This window comes from Vanessa tameamea, chromosome 19 (assembly GCF_037043105.1).
Source record: "Vanessa tameamea isolate UH-Manoa-2023 chromosome 19, ilVanTame1 primary haplotype, whole genome shotgun sequence".
Taxonomy (NCBI): domain Eukaryota; kingdom Metazoa; phylum Arthropoda; class Insecta; order Lepidoptera; family Nymphalidae; genus Vanessa; species Vanessa tameamea.
Genome location: NC_087327.1, coordinates 7,197,978 through 7,222,108, shown reverse-complemented (window position 1 = coordinate 7,222,108; position 24,131 = coordinate 7,197,978). Strand labels below are relative to the sequence as shown.

Sequence of the window (24,131 nt, the reverse complement as noted above, 5' to 3'; positions counted from 1 at the left end):
GAAAATCGTACCGAGATAAACTGGTAATCAATCTGTTACATATTGGGTGTTTTACATTTCATTTGTTTTTTTTTAATGCTTAATGTTGTATCATTCATAGACATGATAGTTTATAATCGTTTAATAGAAGCTAAAGCTATACTCTCTGAATAGAACTGTAGAACGTTGTAGGTGTCAATGTCAGTTGTCTTGGTTGTCACTAGTATTTTGAGTACAGGATTCGATGATAGCAAAATTCAATGATCGTATAGCATTATTATCACTGCATTACTTTATTTGAAATGTTGGGACCAGAAATCTAATATGATACCAAAGTTTGTGATTATTTATGAATGAGTGACACCTGTAGCGACACAGAAGCGACCGAGCACACTGCACTCATGGATGGCCACATAGCTGAAGCCCGACCCGATAGGGAGATCGCTGAACGGATTGCTAGGAAACGAAAGACGAAATCCGAAACACAGCGTAATTATGGTGTAAGTGAACGCATAAGTATAAGCTATAGCTCATTGTTACCTGCCATTTTATAAAATCGTTGATGACTAAGTCGCTTTAAGATTTGAAATAACTAGGCTTTATTGAGAATAAAATATTTTTTAATATACGAATACACTTATTAAATGTGTACGCATCTCATACTAATTTGCTGGTTTTGAAATACGTAATATATATCTAATGTTATTAAATACAGTAAAGCACAATATAATAATTATTGCATTTTATAGAGTGTGTCAGCATCACAAAGTAGTCGATCCAGTGCAGTGGGCAGATCAGGTCAAAACCGTCGTGCGGCTTCAGGTGAACATCAGGTTGAAGAGCTGGAGCTTAAGTATGGAGCAAGACATGTTATCAAACTCTTTGTTCCTGTGACCTTATGTATGATAGTTGTTGTTGCCACCATATCGTCCATCAGCTTCTATTCAGTCAAAGATGTATACTTGTAAGTAATTTATTATTATCTAAGTTAACAGAACTTATATCTTAGTTTTTTAAAATGGAAGGATCAATTTGCAACATAATTTAATAATATATATTTTTTGTATGTGACCAATTCACATTATTAAACTTTTCAGAGCATATACACCATTCCATGAGGAGACTCCATATGCATTGACCAAAGTATGGAATGCTCTTGCCAACTCTATGATCTTATTGAGTGTCATAGCTTTGATGACTGTGCTACTCATTGTTCTATATAAGAAGCGATGTTACAAAGTCATTCATGGCTGGCTTATCTTATCTTCTCTAATGCTACTCTTCTTGTTTTCATATTTATATATAGAGTAAGTATAAAAGCAACATTATCCAAGTTAAATTTTACTTAAACATAGGCATTATCTTTAGCCTTCTTATTATAATAGATATGTATCTATTTTATAGATGCAAATTTACAACAAATCTCTAACAATGAAAAGTTTTGGAACTGACATTTTTTTTAATGTAATAACAACTATTTTGTAAAGATATTTTACTAAGATATTTCTATTTTATTTAGTGAGTTTTTTGCAGTGTTAAATTTAATTTTAATGCCATCATATCTTTGCAGAGAAGCATTAAGAGCATACAACATACCTATGGATTATATTACATTAGCATTTGTAATGTGGAATTTTGGTGTGATGGGGATGATAGTTATACACTGGAAAGGTCCACTACGCCTTCAGCAGGCATATTTAATATTTATTGCAGCTTTGATGGCATTAGTGTTCATTAAATATATGCCCGAGTGGACTACATGGGCTGTACTTGCTGTTATTTCTGTTTGGGGTAAGTTCAGCTTTGTTTTCTATGAACAAATTTTCGATAATCAACTCAATAAAGCCTGTTATTTTAAATCTTCGTAAATATTTCCTGTCATGCTAATATTAACATGGATAATTCAATTGCTATGAGATTAAATTAAATTAGGAATTATATTCCAATAAAATTCAATAATGCAAATTAATCATTAATGTTGAAAGTTATTTTTAGCTAAAATGTAAGATGCACTGAGATGAACAAGTTATTTACAACATTTTAGTAATGTTTGAATTTGGTTTTAACAATATGGTTTTATTGTTTTGTTTAAAGAATGATAGTATCTTAATTGCTAAAATTTATTCAATGTATGAATTGTAAATGCAGTTTAATTATTATTAACTTATAATTTAAATGTTACACAGAATCTATCAAAATGGGCTGTGGTGATCTTTAATCGGGTGGACCATTTCTCAGTCCACATGCCTATTAGAAATAAAATAAATAAATAATGTTAGCCTGGATTTGCAGAAGTCACCGGTTCGATCATTAATAGCCCACACCTAATAACATTTATATTTGCTTTCAGATTTAATAGCAGTATTAACGCCAAAAGGACCACTTCGAATATTAGTAGAAACAGCTCAGGAGCGAAATGAGTCTATATTTCCAGCACTAATTTATTCATGTATGTATAAAATATTGTTTGAATATCAACTTAGTACTTAACTGGTCAGAGAATTATCTTTTCCGAATTGATATATATATTATAGATAAACTAATATATATAGATATTAGTTTCTGTTGTTCAGATTTAAATTTAAGAATATTGTTTAAAATAATAAATATGCTTCCAGCGACCGTCATGTACTGCTTGGCGGCGACCGGCACAGGCGAAGGTGAGACGCCGCCGCGCGAGCTGTGCCCGCTCAACCCACGCGACCACGGTCCGTCTAAGCGCTCTCTGCCGCATTTACACGAGACGTCGTCAGTGACATACACTTGCCACTTTGTATGGTCATTGTGGAAGAATTATACAGAATGTTGAGTGTAGATTTTTTTCTATTTTTATTTCGTTCTAAGTGTACAATAAAGATAAATGAACATATGACTCTTCATAAACGTCTGATTAATAAGTCGATAATACAGAGTTCTCTAAATCGATAATAAATTTAGCGTAAAGTTGCAGAGAAAATTGTAAATAAACTTTTTCGTCCGGTTCAAAATTTATTTGAACACCATTTGCTAGTTGATGATATTATGTTAACAAAGATTTTTAAAATAGGTTTTGTAATTTGTTTATGAAGAAGTAAATGTTTCATTATTTATCTTTAGTGGTCATTTGGAATAAAACAAAAATTAAAGCCAATCTACACCTAACAATGTAAATTATTTCGCCATGATGAATATTCGAAGTGATGAGTGTAGATGAGCACTTCTTGCGCAATGATCTTGTTTTATAATGTATAGTTGATTCAAAGTTTATCCATAGGTTAGTTAATATATGTAGGAGAATATTGATTCTGTAAATACGACTAACGATTAATTGTTTATTTAAATATCAAATGAATCACCAGTTGTGAAAAATACATTACGGGAAAAGTAACAAGAATAAAAACTAATGAAACATACCACTGCAATAAAATCAAAATATCAGTATATAATATTAGCAGAGGTGCAGGATTTATAGTCCAATGTGACATTTCTGTATATTAAAAATTGTTCAAAAAACTAATTGAAATAAATATATAAATCAAGAGGATGAATACGAAAACTAAAAATTCCAATTAATGGTTCATCAATTTATATATATACAGTAATTATAAAATGACTGTTTAACTAGCGTTGAATTTGTAAAATCAAAACGACACAAATTTCAAGTGTAAATGCGGCATTGCCTTTAACTAACTTCTTAATTTAATGATTTTTAATATTTCTTTCCCCCTGACCTTATCCTAATTGCATTGCTTTGATCTTGTATGTATGTTTATATATTTAATGACAAGTATTCCTAAGCATGATTGTATTACAATTAATTGTAATATGTTATAATTTTAATTGATTTAATACTTCATGCAATTGTGTTGTACATAGATTTATAATAATATAACAGATTTACTTTTGTTTTCATATAATATAGGTAGGCACCATTCTGGCCAGCTGGTGATAAGTGGTCACCACTGCCCATGGAAATTTGAGTTGTAAGAAATATTAAGCCAATGCGCCACCAACTTTAGGAGCTAAGATGTCATGTCTCTTGTGCCTGTATTTTCATTGGGTTTTAACCTTAAAACTGGAACACTACAATATTTATTTCGAAATTTTGCTGTTTGAAGAAGACAGAGCGTTGACTATACATACATTCGCTTAATGACCTTTATTAGTGAAGTGGTGAGCGTCTAAGAAAAAGTCTAACAGCATGATACTAATAACTAACTGTCAGAATTATACTCATGCATGAGTGGAGTCGTGTTGTGGTCTGTGACCACTTCGAATATGTTAAATGGATTTATCGTCTCCAGGATCGGAAGATAATGGCGCGAGTGGAGAGAGCGCGGCTGAGCGTGCGGGTGCGGGCGAGGGGGGCAGCGGTGCCGGCGGCAGCGGGGCGGATGGCGCGGGCGGCGGGGAGGCAGGCTTCGACGCAGCGTGGCGCGCACGTGCGAGCGAGCAGGCGGCGCCGCGGCGACTGCGGGTGGACGGCACCGCGCCTGCGCACTACGTCACGCGCGTCGAGCGTGCGCACACGCACAGCGACCACGAGGAGAGTGAGTGCCGATAATATTTACTTGTCTTGGTATACCCGGAAGTTGGGTGTTGTTGTTATAATTTGAAGAACTCTTGTGGTTTATTTTACTTAAGTTTACTTTTATCGTTCTTTTGCAGAGGGCGTTAAACTCGGATTGGGAGATTTCATTTTTTATAGTGTGTTAGTAGGTAAAGCTAGTTCATATGGAGACTGGAATACCACCCTCGCCTGTTTTGTAGCAATACTTATTGTAAGTATCTCAAAGTGACTTATCAATATATTTTTTTAGTAAAGATTAAAAAATTATTCAACTCATAACATAATGCCGTGTGATCAACTCTGCTCGCACCCAATTATATTAAAAAATAAAAAGACTTATATATCAATATTTTATACAGAATTTTAATACGAATTCTTTGTAAACAGGGACTGTGTTTGACGTTGCTGTTGTTGGCGATTTTCAAGAAAGCGCTTCCTGCTCTACCTATCTCTATAACCTTCGGTCTCATATTTTACTTCGCGACCCGCTACGTCGTCAAGCCCTTCGCAGACGCGCTCGCCGCTGACCAAGTCTTTATTTAGGAGCTAACACATTCGCTACTTTTAAAAAATACCGTCATTCTGCTGTAGCCTGTTTTTTTAACAAATTTCAAAATGCTTTTTCTAAAGCAGCCAGACTCAACCAAAGTAGCTAAACAACACAATTTGTTATATTATTATAAAAGACAAACCAGATTGCGCTCGGCGTTGACATTGTTTAAAAATATCGTTCTTTTTTCAAAATGACCTAAACAAAATCGAAATGGTACTACGTTGTGCCTCGAAAGAAGTTGCAGGTCGTATTATAAATGTAATATGAGAAAAGAAATGGTTGAGTATGATTGTTGTGCGACAGCGGCTTGAAACTGTTCAGCTCGATTTGTGTTATCACACAGGTTTTTATAACATGCTTTATACAGCTAACAAAATTCACCACTAGTACGAAAATTTATAACACGAAATTGCATTTAAGGCTAAAACAAAGACAATTATCTAACTGAACAGATGTTGTAATATTTGCCAATGATAACTTGAATAATATTTATTGTCTAAAATTAAGAAACATTGGTATTTTCACGATAAAAAAAATGCATTATAATAATAAAGAAATATTTGGACTGAATCATAATAGGTTCGTTTTTAGGCTAGTTACGGACTACTGAGATAGTGTAGGATTAAAGTTAGCATAATGAAGTTAGCAAATTGAATTTGTTATGCAATAATTTTAAAAGGTCACGTATATTAGCGTAATGTTTGCTAGTATGTACATAGTAAATATTGTCTAGATAGTCTACAGCCATTGTAGATAGTTGTTCTGTGTGAATTCACTATGTAAGTTAATGTCCACAGGTAATTTAGTTATATAGTGTTGGAAAATAATTGTATTTAATTAAATCGCATTATTCATAAACGTTTATTAAATTAATTTTTTTACTAAAACATGTTTTTGTTTCATTTTCTTTTTCAAATTATAAATAATTTTGAAATAAGTATGACAAAACATATTTTAGTCAAAATATGTTAAGCAAATTAACAATAATGCGGTGTGATTCATAATAATTACTCGCAGTACTGCAGACGCTATAGTTAACATAGTTTGAGATATATATATAATATTAAATACAGCATATGATGAAGTACAAATAAGGAAAATACAGGATATGCTATAAATAATGGTACTTCGTCATTTAGTTGTAATGATGCTTTCTATTAAAATATTAAATGGCAATTTCTGTGTAACAATGTTTGTTGCCAACTTATATAATTACAGAATCTTTGTCACCCACACATCTTGCCAATTCACCAATTTTTATAGAGATGCAGCTGTAACTTTATTGTATTAAAAATCCTACATTCCAATATATATCGTAACATTAGCTTTTTATTATAAATTCTGTTACTTTACTATGATTTGTTTAAGAAATATAATTTAATAACATATAAACGTATTTTATTTTCCTATAAGTACAAAAACATTACAAGTTTTAAGTATAAACACTTACAGAACTTTTAGCGTAAAAATAATAACTTCAATTTCGAAAGACCGTGAAATATGCCCTTTATTTTTTTTAAAATAACATTTAAAGTATGACAGGTGCTCTCTATATTATATAATAGTGTTTTCCTACTCCCAGGACCAGTTTTGATACAGGTAATATATAATATTAACCCTTCATACGATGTAGGTACACCTGCGCTTCGTGGTGCTCACTCATCAGATATTCTACCGCCACACAGCAAATACTTAGTGTTATTCTGTTCTGGTTTGAAAGGTGGTGAACAAGGAACATAACATATTAGTTCCAAAGGATAGTAGCTAATTGGACATGTAAAGAATGGTTATTATTTCTTGCATCTCGAATGTTAAATCATAAAAAGAAATCTAAGCGTGACTATAGTCCGGCACTTATTTCAGATTATATTTAAGGGGACTACATGAGCTATATGCAAGTTTTATAATGCAAAAAAGTATATGATCCAATGCAGTAAACCAAATGAAAAAAATATATGATAATCTTCAGGATACATGCTAGTTATTTTGAAAACATGATGTAATTAATTTGGTACGATAGAAAAAAATCACAAAGTTACCTCTAAAAAAATCTTTTAACAAATAATAACTATACTTATATACATTCAGTAGTTCTGGTTTTTTGTCAGATTATTCTACAAGCAATATACTACTATACCTCTGTCACTTTTTTAGTAAACAGAATAGATTTTTTTAAAATCAGATATTCTTATTTTCCAACAAAATGCGTATGCATGGTGCGTAAACGCCGTGTACAGACATTGCCGGCCGAGGCCTGATGCTATACAAATATACAGACGTATCGATCTTTTCGCCGCATCATTACGTTACGAGATATTTTTTTGTAATTTTAATTTTAAATTCATTGTTTCATGTTTTCTTATAATAAATATTATTCTTTCTTGTGAATAAATATATTAAGTTAAAATAGTGTAGTAGTAATTAGGCATTTATTTTTTATTATATTATTTGTTATAAATTTTAATTGTGTAAATATGGGAAATAAAGTGAAACGCGTGAGGAAAACTAAAAAACGTTTATATAAATTAAGCGCCAAACATACATATGAACGATATTAAAAGGTAAGAGTATTTTATTAGTAAACATATTATTTTTATTATAAATTATGAATATTGAAAACATTTATTAGAAAAAATGTGCAATCAGTTCGCATAGAATCAGATTTTTCGAGCTATTCTTTAAATATTACGATAGAGTATTTGGTCAAAGTAAGGAAAACATCAATTGAGAGTGACTACATTCTATCCCCATGAACTCGAAGCAATATGATATTTTTCATTAAAAGTGCTATGGGGCATATTTAGATACATATTTTTTTAAATACATACTTTTATAATTAATAAAAATATAATTACTAACATATATTTATTATTTACAGAATAAAGAAAGTCGAAAACAATAACACGGAAGCTATTTATATTGCGTAAGAGTTTAATTTTATCGATTTTGTTTATAATAGGAATTACAGTTATGTATGAACTAATTTTAATAATAAAAAAAAGTAAAGTCGTAACAAAAAAAAAATTTAATTGTTGTGAACCAGAGAACTAGAATATTTAGAAGTGTCATTTGTACGTACTTCAAAAATTTTAATTTTTTTGTAACGTACGCCATATTGGATTGAATGTGGCAGCAATTCATGAATCGTGCGTTGTTATCGAGACTAAATACGTGTGCCAACTTTCAGCTTCATAGCTTCAGTGGAAGTGGGTATAATATTGATTGCGAGATTCCAGGACATATGTACATACATTCATACATAGAAGTGAAATTAAATAAAAGATTTTAATAAAAAGATTAACACTAAATGTTTTTTTTTGTAGTATCAAATATAAATAAAAATATTTTAAGTTTAATTAAATCAGTTTTATTTTTTAATCATTTTCGACTAACAGTCAAAAGCAATACAAATAATTCTGATATCTTATCTATTTTTCTGAGATTTATGATTAAACCTAATCCGTCTCATTACAAAAAACTAAATAAACCTTGGTTTAAACCTGGACTATCTAGTCCAGGTTTATCTGAAAAACCATGGTCTAAATTCATTCGTATTACAAAACTTAGTAAAACCATAGATTTCTTAGTACTGCCATTTGAACCATTCTTTAAATATCCACCACAGATTAATTCATATATCGTTCGTTCATTTTGATATCATTCTATAATAACGTTCCGTATGCTTAGAAAATAAAACGATTCAATGTTTTGCTAATGATTAAATTACGTTTACGAGTGATGAAAGTAATTGAAACTGTTATTTTGTATAGATGTATATATAATTTATTACGTCGCTTGTAGTTTTATGTTTTAGCACATTATTTAATGTATCTTAACTTATAATATACGTGTAACGAAACGCAAGTCTCGTTCGTAAGAAGTTTCGCGCGTAATTTGAAACCGGAGCAACAAGGGTTGAATTTTGCTAATTTCGAAAATTTCGTCGCAGACGATTTCTGTTATTTACGCGTGGTGTTTGTAACAACTCGATGACTTCCATGTCCTCGATATCCACTAAATCAACCATGTCCATGTCAATTTTTTTTACGTTAAAACAGTACAACACAACAAAAAAGAAAATAAAATTATCAACTAATTGTAACTTTTAAACTTATAACAGAAACTTTGACAGATACGCTTTAAACCATCGTAAAACTAGACTCGCAGAGGTTTAAAGTTAGTCCACAGTATAATCTATGGTTTATCCCTAAACCCGTTTTTATAATAACGTTTTTGCTTAGACCCTAGTTTAAACCATGGTTTTTAGTTAAACCGCTTTTTGTAATGAGACTGAATATGATTAACCTAGTTAACCAATGATTCAACCAAATCGACTTTTTTTTCTAGTAAATATTTAGATGTTTTTTTTTACATTGAATATATATTTTTTCTTTGTGAACCGATATTAATAAAACGAATAAACACAACGCTATATGTTACCCCACGGTTACTACACTACAGATTTCGAACACTTACGATTTTATTATATAAATAGATTATCACTTTTATAAAATGTTAAAAATTGGTATGTTTTAATAGTTAGTATAAGAACTAATTGTGGTATAATAATATAAATAAAAGAAAAAAAAGGTTAAAACTAACTATCTATTTTATTGTATACAAAATATAAATAAAAATATTGTAAGTTTAATTGAATCAGTTTTGTTTTATAATCATTTGTTAATTAACATCGAAAGAAATAAAAAGAATTCTGTTGTCCTATCTATTTTTTATGAGATTTATGATTGATCTTACTTCGCTCGGTTTGGCGCCATCTATTAGAATATATGGGCATAACCTCGTTACCTCGCTTAACCATTAGTTCACGGGCTTGCCGTTTTTGTCAATTTTGTAAGTGTGTGCGTGCGATTCTCAAGGGCACTTAGCTCTTGTAGTCCTCTTAATCGAGCTAGTCATGGTGTTAAAAAAGGTAAAATGACTTTGTCCTCATCACTAGGTAATGAATCTTTTCAGTGGTAGCGACGAGGTAAATGTTTCATCGTTAAATTATATTGTTTTACATCACTGTGTTTGTTTTGAAAAGCAACCGACGACATTTCCGTACGAAAAACGGGAGAAATATATAAAAAATAAATTTTTTACCAGTACTACCTAATTATGTATAATATATATTCAATCGGTTGGAAAACTGATTATAAATCATTTGCATGATTTTATATATCAGTTGTAATTAAATAAAAGTTGATGGATTACTCTTATTTATAAATAAAGTAACTAAATTATATAGTTAGATTAACAAAACTTGCATAAAGTGCAATAGGCTTATCGCAAAGCAGCTATCTTTTCCAGACAACCTGTAGGCAGAGCATAAAATAATAAGGAAAAAAAAAGAAAAATAAAATAAAATGATTTATTGAAAACAATATTGCTTGTCATACTTACAGAAATTGGTAATTAGGAATAACAAATTTTCAAACTATATTCTTTTGCATAAATATATATTTTAAATAGATTCTGGTATATAATTAGAAAAATAAAGATATAATATTCAGATTTTTTAATTTACAATTGCACTAATTAAATGGTAACGCATACCTATATCTTCGGCAATATCTTTTTAAAAGGCAAAATAAAAACTGTGAATTTTCATAAAACATTTATAAAATTGTGATAATTTAATTAAATATTATTTTTAGATCGACATTACGAATTTGAGATCATAATTAATACACACTTATAAAAAAAAATTGTAAAATTTATTGACATATAAAAATTTAACAAAATAAAAAAAGGCTATAAAATAAGGAATGATTCATGAATGGGAATGGAAAAAAGGAGTTTTTCAATAAATATTTAACTAAACTAATCCCAAGCCGATGATTTTTCGAGATAATTACTAACCAATAACCACTTGTTCTTTTAAAAATTAATAGGAAATATGCTTGTAAGTTTATAAATAAATGTGGGATTCAATTTAGGTTATTCACTTATAACAAATGGATACTTATGGATATTTTTCCAAAACTAAACATTTATAACACATTATTGGAAAATCTAGTCTACAATACTTAAACAACCAGCATGTGAAAATCCTTAATTCGAAAATTGCAATAATATTATTGTGCTTCTTCTTTTTTAAATTATTTGTTAGAATCGGAGGTACTATACAATAAATAAAATATTTAGTTGATACAACCTACATATGGTGATTGTGAGTCTCCCAAATGTAGAAAATGCTACATAACTTGTAGAACTTCAACTTTTTTGTTGAAAAAATGGACCTCTTCTTCTGAACAAAATCTCTGTACTTGTTAAAAAAAAACCATTTGCATATTCCCTATTTACAATAAAGACTTCTATAGAGTCTTTATATCCACAACCTATTCTTACACATTAGGGTGAGGGATCTCTTGAGGTCCACTTTTCTTTATTACTTTTAAAGTGTCCTTGCTTGGTTTGGCTGTATCTGATGGTATTTTTTCTTCAACTGGTATTGGCTTAGTTGGAGGCTTCGGAACGCTTTCAGCGGATTTTTCTTCAGTATTTTGCTTTTTTGCAGTTTTGGTTTGTCCTGATTCTTTACTTTCGGTTTTCGATTTCAGATCAGCATCTTTAGATGGTTTAGCTTTGGTTTCAGTGTCTTTAGAATCTGGTTTAATTTTATCTTGTTCTTTGGAGACAACTTTAGCTTTAGCTTCGGGTGCTGTGGGTTTAGGTTTAGGGTTTTTCGTAGGTTCTTTAACTTGAGGTTCCTTGGAAGTGACAATGGGTTTCTTAATAGCTTCGCCAGAAACCACTTTAGTCTTGACCTCGGCTTCTTTTTTAACCACTTTAGACTTGACTTCGGCTTCTTTCGCGGCTACTTTTGGTTTGATTTCGGCGTCTTTTGTGACTACTTTAGGCTTGGCTTCGGCTTCCTTTTGGACTACTTTTGGTTTTACTTCAGATTCTTTATCAACAACCTTTGGTTCCGATTGCTTTTGAGCAGGTTTTTGCTGCTGTTTAGGTTCTTTAGGTATTTCTTCACCTTTTAATTTTGGTTGTTCTTTGACTGCTGGATTGTTAGTAGAGAAAGCTTTCTTTAAAAGTGGTGGAGCTGGTACAGCACCAACATAGTTTTGTGAGTGAGGGCAGCCAGTATATAATTTATCATTAAAGACAATAGCATCACTAATGTGGGGTATACTTCCATCCAAGTTGTGGTATGAAGCAACAATATTGCCAGTCCAATCTGTTTGAATAAGCCCTGACATTGACGGAGTCAGAAATGTAGCAGTAGCGAAGTTTCCAATCTGTAATATTAATTTATATAATTATACAAGAAAAATAATGAAATAAATAGCAGTTTAAGAATTATATATCCAAAGTTTGAAACATAATGTTGAAGTTTAAAATATTTATTTTAGTATCTACAATAAGTTAAACACAACTTATCATGCATCATACGCATGATAAGTTGTGTTGTGTAATTCTTACTTTATACACAATTTCTTCAAAGATGTGATGATGGAATTGGTCACTGAGAAACTGGAAAGGAAGTTCAACAAGGTGGCCAAGTCTTGCTATGAACTTTCTTGCAAGAGGTGTTGAGGCCAATGTTTTGATAATCATAGGATTTTCGTCGTCTATTGTGTTGTACAGTGATATCAATACACCAGAACCATCTGGAAGGGTGCGTATGTTATCAGGAAAACCTGCGAAATTTAATTTTATGAATAAGATTTTATGATTGGTTTCTACTGTAATATCATTTTTAGGGGAGACAAACCTTAGGTTCCAAATAAGTTAAAAGATAAAAGAGAACTTATAAATACTCTCTTCAATACAAATTTATTAATAAAAAATAACTTTGAACAAATGCTACAAGTATTAAATAGTAATGTATAATATAAGTATAATTCTTGTATTTTACTATAAATACATATATGCTACATTAAATGTATTTTCTAGTCGGAATTGAGATGTTGTTTTCTTTAGAAATTTCTACTGAGGGGCTGTCTCTTGTGGAGGCACCGGTGTTTTGACCCTCGCAAAACTCCGGCCCTAACCGTACCCGAACGAAGTCAGGACGGACAGCTAGTTTGTTATAATTATATGGTTTTTAACAAACCGTGTTACATATAAAAACTGTAAGAACTTAAGTAAACTATCAAAAACAATGACATTAACATGTTTTACACTGCTAGTGGTTTTAATTCTGTATCGTGCAGTTAATGTGATTAATTTAAGGTGGAGTACCTTGACCCAAGCAAACAAAGCATTGCTATAACTTATTATGTTGACTGTAATGTTATTATTAGAAGATACATGTTACTTTTTTCCATAGACATGAACTGAGTATTACTGAGTTTTACATTTTTAATATTGATAAAAATAAAATAATAATTTGAAAGGTATATAATGTAAATAATGAATTATTGTTGTAAACTACATCAAGAATACATTACTTGTTGGTAATCAATAAAGGTATTGACATGATTAAATATCTTTATATACATGTCTGCTGTATGTGTCTCTAGTAATGATTTAAATTCAAAACAATTAATAGATAAATTGTAATATGTGTATATGTCTGTAATATAAATAGGAGTTGAATACTGGTACATAGTTTGCTAATGAAATAATCCATACTAATATTATAAATGCGAAAGTAACTCTGTCTGTCTGTCTGTCTGTCTGTCTCGCTTTCACGCCAAAACCACTGGACCGGTTTAAATGAAATTTGGTACACAAATAGTCTAGAGCCCGAGAAAGGACATAGGCTACTTTTTATTTGGAAAAAGTGCTGTAAGGGGTTCAAAAGGGGGTTGTAAGTTGTTGAACGTATTGTCATTTTTGGGACTAGAAGCATAAAACTTATATTTTAGTCTGTATAAGTGTCTCTGCATATTCTACCCCTACGGGGATGAAATAAGGGTTGAAAGTTTGTATTGAAATCCGTCATTTTTAAGATAGAAACATCAAAACTTTATTATTGGGATACTGATTAAAAAGGAGTAGATACTTATTTAAGTGTTTCTGCATATTCTACCCCTACGGGGGTGAAATAAGGGTTGAAAGTTTGTATTGAAATCCGTCATTTTTAAGATAGAAAGATGAAACTTTATTATTGGGATACTGATTAAAAAGGAGTAGATACTTATTTAAGTATTTCTGCATATTCTACCCCTACGGGGGTGAAATAAGGGTTAAAAGTTTTTATGGAAGTCGTCATTTTTTAAGCTAAAAATATGAAACTCTGTTTTTGGGATACTGATTAAAAATGATTAAATACGTATTTAAGTATTTCTAGATATTCTACCTCTAAGGGGTTAATAGGGGTTGACATTTCTTATATAAATTAGTCTGGAAGTCCGTCATTTTTTTAAGTTAGAAGCATGAAATTTTATTTTTGTGTTACTTATTAAGAATGAGTAAATACACATTTAAGCGTTTTTTGATATTCTACCTCTGAGGGGTTGAAATAAGGATTAAAAGTTTTTTTGAGTCAATAATTTTTTAAGTTAAAACAATGAAACTTTATTTTTGTGACACTGATTAAAAATGAGTAATTACATAGTTAAGCGTTTTTCGATATTCTTCCTCTGAGGGGGAGAAATAAGGGATGAAAGTTTTTATGGAAGTCCATCATTTTTTGAAGTTAAAAATATGAGACTTTATTTTTGAGATACAGATTAAAAATGATTAAATACGTATTTAAGTCTTTCTAGATATTCTACCTCCAAGGGGTTTAATAGGGGTTGAAAGTTTGTTTTGAAATTCGTCATTTTTAAGATAGAAAGATGAAACTTTATTTTTGGGCTACCGATTAAAAATGAGTAGATACGTATTTAAGCGTTTCTTGTTATTTTAGGCCTAATGGGAAAAAGTAGAGGTTGACATTTTGTATACAGGTTAGTCTGGAAGTCTGTCATTATGAAGTTAGAAGCTCCAAATTTTATTTATTTATTTGGCCTACCGATTAAAAATGAGTTGATTCGCATTTAAGCGTTTCTGGATATTTTACGCCTAAGGAGAAAAATTGGGTTGACATTTCGTATACAGGTTAGTCTGGATGTCTGTCATTTTTTAAGTTAGAAGCATGAATCTTTATTTTTGGGCTATCGATTAAAAATGAGTTGATTCGCATTTAAGCGATTCTGGATATTCTACCCTAAGGGCTTCAGCCCTAAAATTTTTTAACATTATCATCTTACACTGCTTTATTACTTTTTAGAAATACAATGTAAATCGATATTATTTAACAGGCGCATAAATACTTACAAAATACATTCACCTGTGTAAACAGTTACCCAAACTCAATATAATTTTATATGATTTGGAAAATACAGACTTTAGTCTGCCTAACATATCACTAGAACAGTTAAAATGTATTATTTTACAAAGTTTTTATTTATAATACTATTAAGCAAATTAGTGGCCACTGATCAAATTTATGAAACCGACATGAACTTTAGAGTAGAAGCCGGGACTAAAACATGTTTTTTCGAAAAAGGCAAAGCTGGTCAAATGATGGAGTTGTACTATCAGGTGCTCGACGGACAACATGGCGATTTGGACATATCCGTGGACGTAATAGATCCAAGAGGAATAAAACTGATATCTGATTACAAGCACTCACAGAACTCTATCATAATGGACTTGGAATATGAGGGTGATTACGTTTTCTGCTTGGATAACACATATAGTGTGATGAACTCGAAACTTGTGTTCGTATATGTCGTTATAGAAGATAAAAAGTCAGAGAATGAAACTGAAGTCAGTGTAGTCGACTCGGAAGGACAAGAACATACAGAAGAAGAAATATTGGAATGGGTGGGTGAGGAACACAATGGGGAAAAATATACGGTCAAAGTTACAGATATTGCAGCTTCTTTAATGCGTACGTTGAACTACGTCGTGCGCGCCCGCCATATGTTAGATATGTATAGTGCCAGCAAGTCTCGAGACAGCTACATTGCCGTAGAAGATACATTTATTGTAGATATGTGGTCAGCTTTCCAGATTACTTTCATGATGTTTGTTGGATTTGTGCAAGTATACATGATAAAGAAGTTATTCGACCGACCTTGCAATATTCAATCCCATTATTAAAGTATTCATTTTTAAATTCCTTATTAATAAATTAATAATTAAAAAAACCAATTTGTAATTTATGATGTATGTCATTGATGTTACTTTATATTTCTATTTGATATTAAAAAAAAGTGTTTTAAAGGGAATCCCTAATGTCCCTAATCCCTGTTTAATTCAAATACTTGGCAAATGCACTGTTATAACAATTGTTTCTACAAATTTAAGTATTAAATTTGTTTTCTATTTAAAAATATTATCATACTTTTGCAATGAAACTGTACTGTTATTTTTATCATAATTTTGTTAAAATACTTATCAGATTATACACAAATAATACATAAAATTAGAAATGTGTTACTATCCAATGATATGTGCTGTTAACAAAGCAAGATTACTTATCATTTTAGTTATGCTTTAAAACATTAGCATTGTTGAAGTCATAAAAAGATTCTTATCTGAAAAAGATTAAAAATATAAATTTTAAATAAGCATTGTAATACTTATTTGGATCAATCTTACCTGGCAATCCTGCAATAAATACTTCAGATTTGCCTTTCTTTGGACCATTTAAATAGTATTTCATAAGCCTATATCTGTTTGTCTCTGCAACCAGCACAAATTGGTTATCCGGGGAAGTAACAACACCGTTGGCAAACCACAGGTCATCAAGCAAAACTATGCTCTCATTTTTCACAGAGTTGTAGTGGAATAACCTATTTTCATTAGTTATTATTTAGTAAAAAAAATCTTAAGACTTAGACTCAAATTACATAAAAAATGATTTTTACATAAACTGACTAATTTGTTAACGACTAAATGCAAAGAAAAATAAGATAAGTTTTTAATCAATTGTCTCAAGAATATGAAATAAAGAACTCAAATTTTTACATTTCATATTTTTATAGCAATGATTATGAGTTAGTCTTACCTTCCAGTGGGATCAGAGAAAAGACTAAACACTCCATCTTTTAATTGGTAATCGCTGGTAGAATCAGTCCAATATAAGTCTCCATTTTGACCAAGTGCTATTGAATTGAATAATTTTGGTGTTCTTCCATTTATAGGCACTCGGGGTGAAACCAATAGTTGCTTTTTGTCTGTTTCTAAATTCACCTTCCATATGCCATGATATGCATCAGCTACATACATTAATTTTTTTTTTTCATCAATTACAAATCCTAAAGGACGTCCACATATGTGCTCCTGGACGAGACCAGCTATTGAAATGAATTATATTATTTTAGTAAGTAACTTTAATACAGATAAAGTAACGATACAATGCAAACATATTATTACTCACTGCAAGGTTCGCCAATTTTGGTTACGAAGGTCACATGGCCACCTGACGTTAATTTAACTATTTCGCCGGTCGCAAGCGTTGTGTACACCTCACCATTATATATTTGGAATGCTTCTGGTCCCAGTAATTTATCCTTAAATAATTGTTCAGCGTTATTTAAAACAGCATTAGGCGCCAAAACTCCGACTAATTGTTGAGTTGGCTCGATGCTAAAATCAATTAAATATTAGTAATGACTTTCACATAACGGTATTATCATAGGTTATTTCAAGTTCAAAACTTACTCAATTCTTGTAAACTTTGTATAGGGCGGAAGATTAGGAATAAGAAGAACTATCGCTACAACAATAGCTAAATATACTATTAATTTTAATATCTTTTTTAAAATTCCAACAAGAAGCCCCATAATGATATTTGGACCAAGTTCAAAGTAACTTAAAATTGAACTTGACAAAAAAAAGATGCTTTAAGTCAACTCAGTGCTCAGACTATACTCCTTTTCACGAAAGAAGTCCCCCGCGTTATTCGCGCGACATAATGTTGCCAGGGTTAATTACGGGAAAATATTATATTATGAACATTAAGATACGATATCAAGAATGTTTTATTATTTGAATATAAGTTTTAAATTAGTTTTTTAGTATTTTATTAATTAAATTTAATATTTATTGTTTAATTGACTAGATTTTAAATGTAATTTATTATTATATTAATGAAAATTATTGAATAGATGTTATTATTATCGTCGTTATTAATATTGATTATGTAATTTGATTATTTATTTTGAATTTTCCGGGATATTAAGCGGGATTCTGTATATCACAAAATAAGGGAAAAAAAGAAATCACAGTTTTATTGAATAATTATGATCAGTTACATCGGTCATACTAACATCACTGTCGGAAGAGTGAATGGAAACAGAGTCCGATTCTGTTTCACTATCATTAGCCGTGGATATGATGAGTCAGTCCATTTCTTCATCTATAAGGCTGTAATTTTTTAAATATTGCTCTTCCAAATGCTCTGCGTGTTTGCATTGAATAGCCCAATCTTCCGCTGAGATACTCTTAAAAGCCTCTTCGGTAATACTCATTATTTTTTTTGGGTCTTGGGACACGTTTTTATCCGCCACCTTTCTTTTCACAAGGCTCCAGATTTTTTCGATCGAGTTTGCAGTGATAAGGCGGCAATTTCAAAACCTCATGGTTGTGAGCTTTCAATAATTCATCCACAGCATATGTCGGTGGACCTTTATTTTGTTTGACAAGATCAAACAATACAGCTTTTGTCCAGGTATTTTCAAAATAGATACCCTTTTCTCACAGCCACTCTTGCAACTTACTTTTGATGCTTGACATTGTGGGCGCTGTGTTTAATTGTGTACAAGAGACCTTTCAAGTAGGTTAGGAATCAGTTTTTCTCTCAGCCACTTAAGGAAATTTGTTGAGTTCATGTTGTGATAATCTGAAGACTTTGATTGGTATTTGAACATCAACAATGCACCATTTATGAAACCATTTTCTGTCCCTGCATGAGCAATTATCCAGCGACTCCCTACAGATTCTGAGACCATCAGTCCTGGCTCCTTCTCACTTTGCCAACAACTTTTTGTATGATAAGTATTATGTATATAGGTCTCGTCTAAATATACGAGAGGTCTTTTTTCCACAGTGCGATTTCTTGGGATTTTTTCCAAATATCTTGCACGCCATGCGATTATGTCCTGGCGTTCCATAAGAAATTTACGTTTGGATTGGCATCGCTTATACTTGAAACCAATGTTATGTAACATTCTGTGCAATGTTGTGATGCTTCCCTGAAAATTTATGTCTTTTCTCAATGCGGCACGTAATTTACCCAATGTCTGTAACTCCTCCCTCACAATATAAAAACTGTGAATTTTTTCCCGTATGGCGCACAGATCAAACCCATCCAAGTCGAACATTTTGGGATGTGGACGACTTTTCCCTGGTGTGACAATTTGTTTTGAAGTACTCGCTGCTGTTATAACTTCTTTTGTAATTCTGGTCACAGTTTTTTCGGACACGCCTGCAATTAAATTAAGAACAAATAAAAAATACTAAAATTAAAAAATATATATCACTTGCAAGTTTTTTTTTTAAATATATATTCATCTTAAAAACAAAAATAATAGGAATATATCAACAATACAATAAATCGGCAAAAAAATTATTGGCACGGCAACCCTAAAACATACCTGTCATTGCGGCGACTCTCTTGCGAACATAGTTTAGTGGTATTAAAATACCTTGATTCTTTTGTTCCGCATCACAGAATTACTTCACCTACAATATAATTTCTCGAGCCGAACTTTTTACAACTTTACGCATCACGAAAAATCTGTTATTAACGCACTAATCTAATTAAAAACACACAAACATCTACCACAACAAACGAACTTGATAACATTGTCTGACCATTGACATCGACAAACGACAACATGGCCGACCTGTCAAATTTGAAAGTATTTTTTAGTTCCACAATCCACCGCGGGACTTCTTTTATGAAAAGGAGTATACAGAGAAAATAAATCTAAAAGATTTACTATCACTTTGATTCATTTCAAATCATAGAGTAAATTAACTTAATTTGACAATGACAAATGACAACAAAACATTGCTTTTTTATTATTATGACATCCAGAGACCCAGGGAGTTTGCTTATGATAGTTTTTTTTTAATGCTACCAATAGGTAGACGTACGGGCTAATATCTGACGGTAAATGCTCACCACACCTTTACATTACAATAATAAATATACATAAGTTTTTAAGATAAAAGGATATGTCTAATGTTAACAATTTTATGTTTAATTGGTAACCCGATTTTTATCAAGTAATCCCATCCCAGCGGAAAACAGTGCAAGTGCTAGTTCATGTTTTACTTGTAAATAGATGCCTAACCACAATTATTTATATTTCTAATTTAAAAAGTGAGTTGATTGATGAATGAGAGATAAAATGAGGGAAGGTTAAGTAAATATTAATGATTTACGAACTTTTTACTTTTCTGCCTCGTACAATCACTCTGTGGAACATGCTTTCGCCGGCGGGTTTTCCGAACCGACTTGGGAACCTGTCTTGGGAACCTTCAAGAATAGAGCATACTTATCCTTAAAAGCCGGCAACGCATCTGCAAGCCCCCCGGTGTTGCAGATGTCCATGGGCGGTGGTAATCACTTTACATCAGGTAGGAGCCACCTGCTCGTTTTTCTCCTTTTCCCCTGTAACATAAAAAAAGCGAACTTATTAACTAAGTACGACCTGATCGATTCATCATAGTTTGAAAATCGATGATAAATTCTAACTATAAACTGAATAAGAGCCAAACCCAACGTGTAACGACTGTTGGTGTAAAGCGCAAAGATCTTTTATAATGCGAATAAAAAGTCGACATTATTTAACTTGAACGCTAGCAACAGCTGGTAATGACAAAATACGCTACCGCCACTAACGCTTCGTGCGGTTTTTATAACATTGTAAATAATTTAAATTATTACTTAACCATATAACATATTTAATTTATTTCTATCGTCTCATGATTTATATCAGAAAATATTGTTACAAGAAACTCCTTAACTATATATTGCATTATAGGAATTTATTATACTCTGTGCACATAGTTGACGTATCACATTTGACAGTTAAGTAAAATATTTCTCTTTCTTTTCAGTCGCTTCACCCGCCATTTTGGACGTATTTCCTACGTTTACTGGTGAAAACTATCATTAAAGATGGGTCACGCTAACATTTGGTATTCCCACCCCCGTAGATACGGACAGGGATCTCGTTCATGGTACGTTTATGCTTTAAAATTTTATATATGATACATGACAGAATGAATACTTTGGTTAGAACACGTGTTTTAAACATCATAACTTTTCAGCCGCGCCTGCTCCAACAGACACGGACTTATTCGCAAATATGGTCTAAATATTTGCAGACAGTGCTTCAGAGAGTACGCACACGACATTGGATTTAAGAAAGTAAGTTTTTCAGGTTGTAGCATGGCAATACATTACGAAAATATTTTGTTAACTCTGTCTGTATATGAAGTATTTAGTGTTAACAATTTAAACCTTCTAAAGTTATTTTGGGATTTTACATATACAATAAATACTTATAGAAAAGCTCTTAAGAACAGCAAGATTTGTTTAACATAATATAACCTAGAAATGTAAGTTTCTATTTGAGTGATATGAATAATTTGATGAATAATTTGATCAAGGTCTTTTTAAACATTCATATTTTAATATTACTAAAATTTTCATGTTATCTATTACTTAATGATAAAACGAAAGTAATGTTTTGATTTGTGCTCTAGTAACTGTTGTAAGATTTTTTTAAAGTGTTATACATAAAATGTAAGTTTATACAGAGTACATAACATCTAAAAATAAATTACAAATCATGTATGTGCTTAAAGTTAATATTAATTCTTATGGACATTTTTTTCTAGACAAATTTATTTTTTCACACTTAATCAATTCAAATAAATTTACTTCAAATATAATATCATCATAATATATAAATATATATGCAATATTTAAGTAAAATAAAATTATATATTATAATAATTATATTATTCTCTTATAACCATTCATAACTGTATTGATATCACTATTCGGTTTATAAGTCTTGCTTGACTATTTTTATTTTATATTTGTGTTCCAATCATGACAAAACTAATGAATATATAACTAAGAGACTGATCAAGTGATGTGGAATCTTTCATAGATCAATTTTATGAATTCTGTTTATCTTCCTTTTTTTTGCACAGTGATGTGTCGTCTGTTCACTAGTCATATAATTTTATGAGAGATATACTGCATAGACTTCTCTTTCATAGTCTTTTTGCATACTGTTCAATATGTATATACTAACAATAATAATATATAAATATTTAATATGTTGTAAGTATATTTGTTATTAAATTGAGTATTTTGTTTGTTTCAGCTCGACTAAAATCTGTTGGAGTATTAGGTTAATAAAAATTTAAACCCAATGAAGTTTTTTTTGTTGTCATACCTTTTTCTTAATTTTAATAACTACTTTGATATTATGTTGAAATATAGGATGGGAAGAGGTTAAAATAAAAGTTACTATTTTGAACAATATTTAATATAAATAAATTTATTACAAAATTGAAAATAAGTACAAAAAGAGGCCTTTTTATTACTAAATACATAAAAACTATTTACAATCTATAATTAGGTCTTTTACTGTAGAATGCACAAGCCTCAGCCCAATCTCTGAAAAATTAAAAATGTCTTCATTACTTTTTATTTTCATAATAATTAAACAATTTGATCTGATGATAATTTAAATTTAAAATCTAATATTTTTTTAAATGATTATGTATATTTTGAAATATAAATGTATGTCTTAAAGCTTAGTAAATATTTAACGAGTCTGTGGGACACGCTAAAACGGTTTACACAAAAAAAAATGCCTACCGCAGCAGCACCAACAAGTAGCGCAAAGAGACTTCTCTGTGGGGGTCGACAATGCCTTTTGCCGCCTTCAGCGCAGCATAGGTTAGGGAAGCAATCAACGCTCGAACTGCAGCGTTGCGGGAACAAATCGTTTTGTGGTGGTGGCGTACATTGTAAGTATGACTCCAACATACGCACCGCTGAAAAATAAAAATATATTCTGAAGAGATGTATATTTTGAGGTATACTATATAGGAATATATATTAGTAAAAGGTAGTGAAATTATCAATGTATAATATTCCTATAATAAAATTCCGCACACATTTTTACCTTTGCCGTTTCATAAATTCAAATCATTTGTAAAAAATATATTGGTAAAGAAGGCATATTATTCAAAACAAGATTAAATAGATGATAAATAAACAAAAATTTTGACAAAAAAAAAATACCGACTGCAAAAGAAACAAATTAATATGCTCTAAAACGTAAAAAAAGAATTGCGTATTATTCTACAACTTAAAAATCAAGTTACTTATTCTACTTACCAATATGTAGGTACGATCTTTGTGTTTCCGCGCGAGAAGATAAGTATGTACCTACCCACTTTAAATCTAACTTAACACTTATTATATAATAACACATACCTATAGGTAACTTGATTTTTAAGTTGTAGAATAATACGCAATTATTTTTTTACGTTTTAGTTTCACAATAGGTGAAACCAACAATTTATAATGAAAATTATAATATTCTTTATTAAAGTAGGCTTATAAAAACAATACTTGACACGTTTGTTCGCCATGTTACAGTTCTTATTTAAATGTTATGCTTCCACGGCTTCGGAAAGTAGATTCTACGGAGAAGAATCGGGAAAAATATTATTATAGTAACGAATATCGTTTAGGAAGGATGTATTAATTATGTAGGAAGTCGGAAACTAGGTGTTAATAGTTTACCATCGTTTCTTTCAAAACTGTCTATATCATTGTGAATATACATGATGTTATTTTATAAACATCCCATAAGGAGTCTCGATCTCCAAGATTATATATAGACCGGCAGCTCTTTTTTGCAGGATGAAAGCAGTTTCAATATATGGGGCCGAAGCAAAATACCGTAAGTCGTATGAAAGTAATTAACTTTTCTAAACGCGTATGCTGCGGAGCCGAGTCTCCCTGTCAGGGTAGATAAATGGAAATTCCACTGAAGTTCTGAGCCTAAATTGCTACAAAAGTCTAATTGCGACGAATGCAATTCT

The 24,131-nt window shown here is 31.0% G+C and overlaps 5 protein-coding genes across 8 annotated transcripts in view; 3 read left to right on the top strand and 2 right to left on the bottom strand.

The window, feature by feature from the left end:
- The first annotated feature begins 154 nt into the window (after positions 1–154).
- Positions 155–5,960, top strand: Psn (Presenilin). 2 transcript variants are annotated; one of them, XM_026638448.2, is made up of 9 exons: positions 155–479; positions 729–943; positions 1,077–1,286; positions 1,550–1,770; positions 2,330–2,428; positions 2,598–2,639; positions 4,263–4,508; positions 4,627–4,739; positions 4,916–5,960. In XM_026638448.2, the coding sequence occupies exons 1-9, from the start codon at positions 333–335 to the stop codon at positions 5,069–5,071; spliced, it is 1,449 nt and encodes a 482-aa protein (XP_026494233.1). In that variant the 5' UTR covers positions 155–332; the 3' UTR covers positions 5,072–5,960. The 2 variants fall into 2 exon arrangements, with proteins under 2 accessions (XP_026494233.1, XP_026494232.1); XM_026638447.2 differs by having other exon boundaries at positions 2,598–2,687.
- A 4,478-nt stretch (positions 5,961–10,438) lies between these two features.
- Positions 10,439–17,909, bottom strand: LOC113399484 (adipocyte plasma membrane-associated protein Hemomucin). Its single transcript, XM_026638632.2, has 6 exons — positions 17,703–17,909; positions 17,419–17,627; positions 17,047–17,335; positions 16,638–16,831; positions 12,519–12,736; positions 10,439–12,334 (listed from the first exon to the last, which is right to left on the bottom strand). Exons 1-6 carry the CDS (start codon positions 17,822–17,824, stop codon positions 11,429–11,431), a joined length of 1,938 nt encoding a protein of 645 aa, XP_026494417.2. The 5' UTR covers positions 17,825–17,909; the 3' UTR covers positions 10,439–11,428.
- Positions 15,353–16,165, top strand: LOC113399487 (transmembrane emp24 domain-containing protein 1-like). The gene has a single exon (XM_026638636.2). It carries the CDS (start codon positions 15,411–15,413, stop codon positions 16,134–16,136), a length of 726 nt encoding a protein of 241 aa, XP_026494421.1. The 5' UTR covers positions 15,353–15,410; the 3' UTR covers positions 16,137–16,165.
- A 3,162-nt stretch (positions 17,910–21,071) lies between the features above and the next one.
- Positions 21,072–24,131, top strand: part of Rps29 (Ribosomal protein S29) — a 123,712-nt gene continuing 120,652 nt past the window's right edge. The window contains exons 1-3 of one of the 2 annotated variants that reach the window (XM_026638637.2): positions 21,072–21,233; positions 21,324–21,423; positions 22,394–22,442. In XM_026638637.2, the coding sequence (XP_026494422.1) occupies positions 21,172–21,233; positions 21,324–21,423; positions 22,394–22,402 (171 nt within the window). In that variant the 5' untranslated portion in view covers positions 21,072–21,171 and the 3' untranslated portion in view covers positions 22,403–22,442. Of the gene's footprint in view, positions 21,234–21,323; positions 21,424–22,393; positions 22,443–24,131 lie in introns of those variants that run through there. The other variant, XM_064217942.1, reaches the window with a different exon arrangement.
- LOC113399485 (salivary glue protein Sgs-3) overlaps positions 22,543–24,131 on the bottom strand; it is a 271,041-nt gene continuing 269,452 nt past the window's right edge. For both annotated transcript variants that reach the window (XM_064217944.1, XM_026638634.2), the window contains 2 exons: positions 22,894–23,072; positions 22,543–22,689 (listed from right to left, as the gene is read on the bottom strand). In XM_064217944.1, coding sequence (XP_064074014.1) covers positions 22,678–22,689; positions 22,894–23,072 — 191 coding nt within the window. In that variant the 3' untranslated portion in view covers positions 22,543–22,677. The remainder of the gene's footprint in view (positions 22,690–22,893; positions 23,073–24,131) is intronic.

What these genes read in the sequence shown, in the direction of transcription:
- Psn (XM_026638447.2), top strand. Translation starts at nt 333, where the DNA reads ATGAGTGACACCTGTAGCGACACAGAAGCGACCGAGCACACTGCACTC. An exon ending in TTTTCATATTTATATATAGA is followed by an intron (nt 1,287 to 1,549) that starts GTAAGTATAAAA and finishes ATATCTTTGCAG; the next exon opens with AGAAGCATTAAGAGCATACA. An exon ending in TGCTGTTATTTCTGTTTGGG is followed by an intron (nt 1,771 to 2,329) that starts GTAAGTTCAGCT and finishes ATTTGCTTTCAG; the next exon opens with ATTTAATAGCAGTATTAACG.
- LOC113399487 (XM_026638636.2), top strand. Translation starts at nt 15,411, where the DNA reads ATGTATTATTTTACAAAGTTTTTATTTATAATACTATTAAGCAAATTA.
- LOC113399484 (XM_026638632.2), bottom strand. Translation starts at nt 17,824, where the DNA reads ATGGGGCTTCTTGTTGGAATTTTAAAAAAGATATTAAAATTAATAGTA. An exon ending in TTCTCTGATCCCACTGGAAG is followed by an intron (nt 16,832 to 17,046) that starts GTAAGACTAACT and finishes TAATGAAAATAG; the next exon opens with GTTATTCCACTACAACTCTG. An exon ending in ATTTATTGCAGGATTGCCAG is followed by an intron (nt 12,737 to 16,637) that starts GTAAGATTGATC and finishes TAAATTTCGCAG; the next exon opens with GTTTTCCTGATAACATACGC.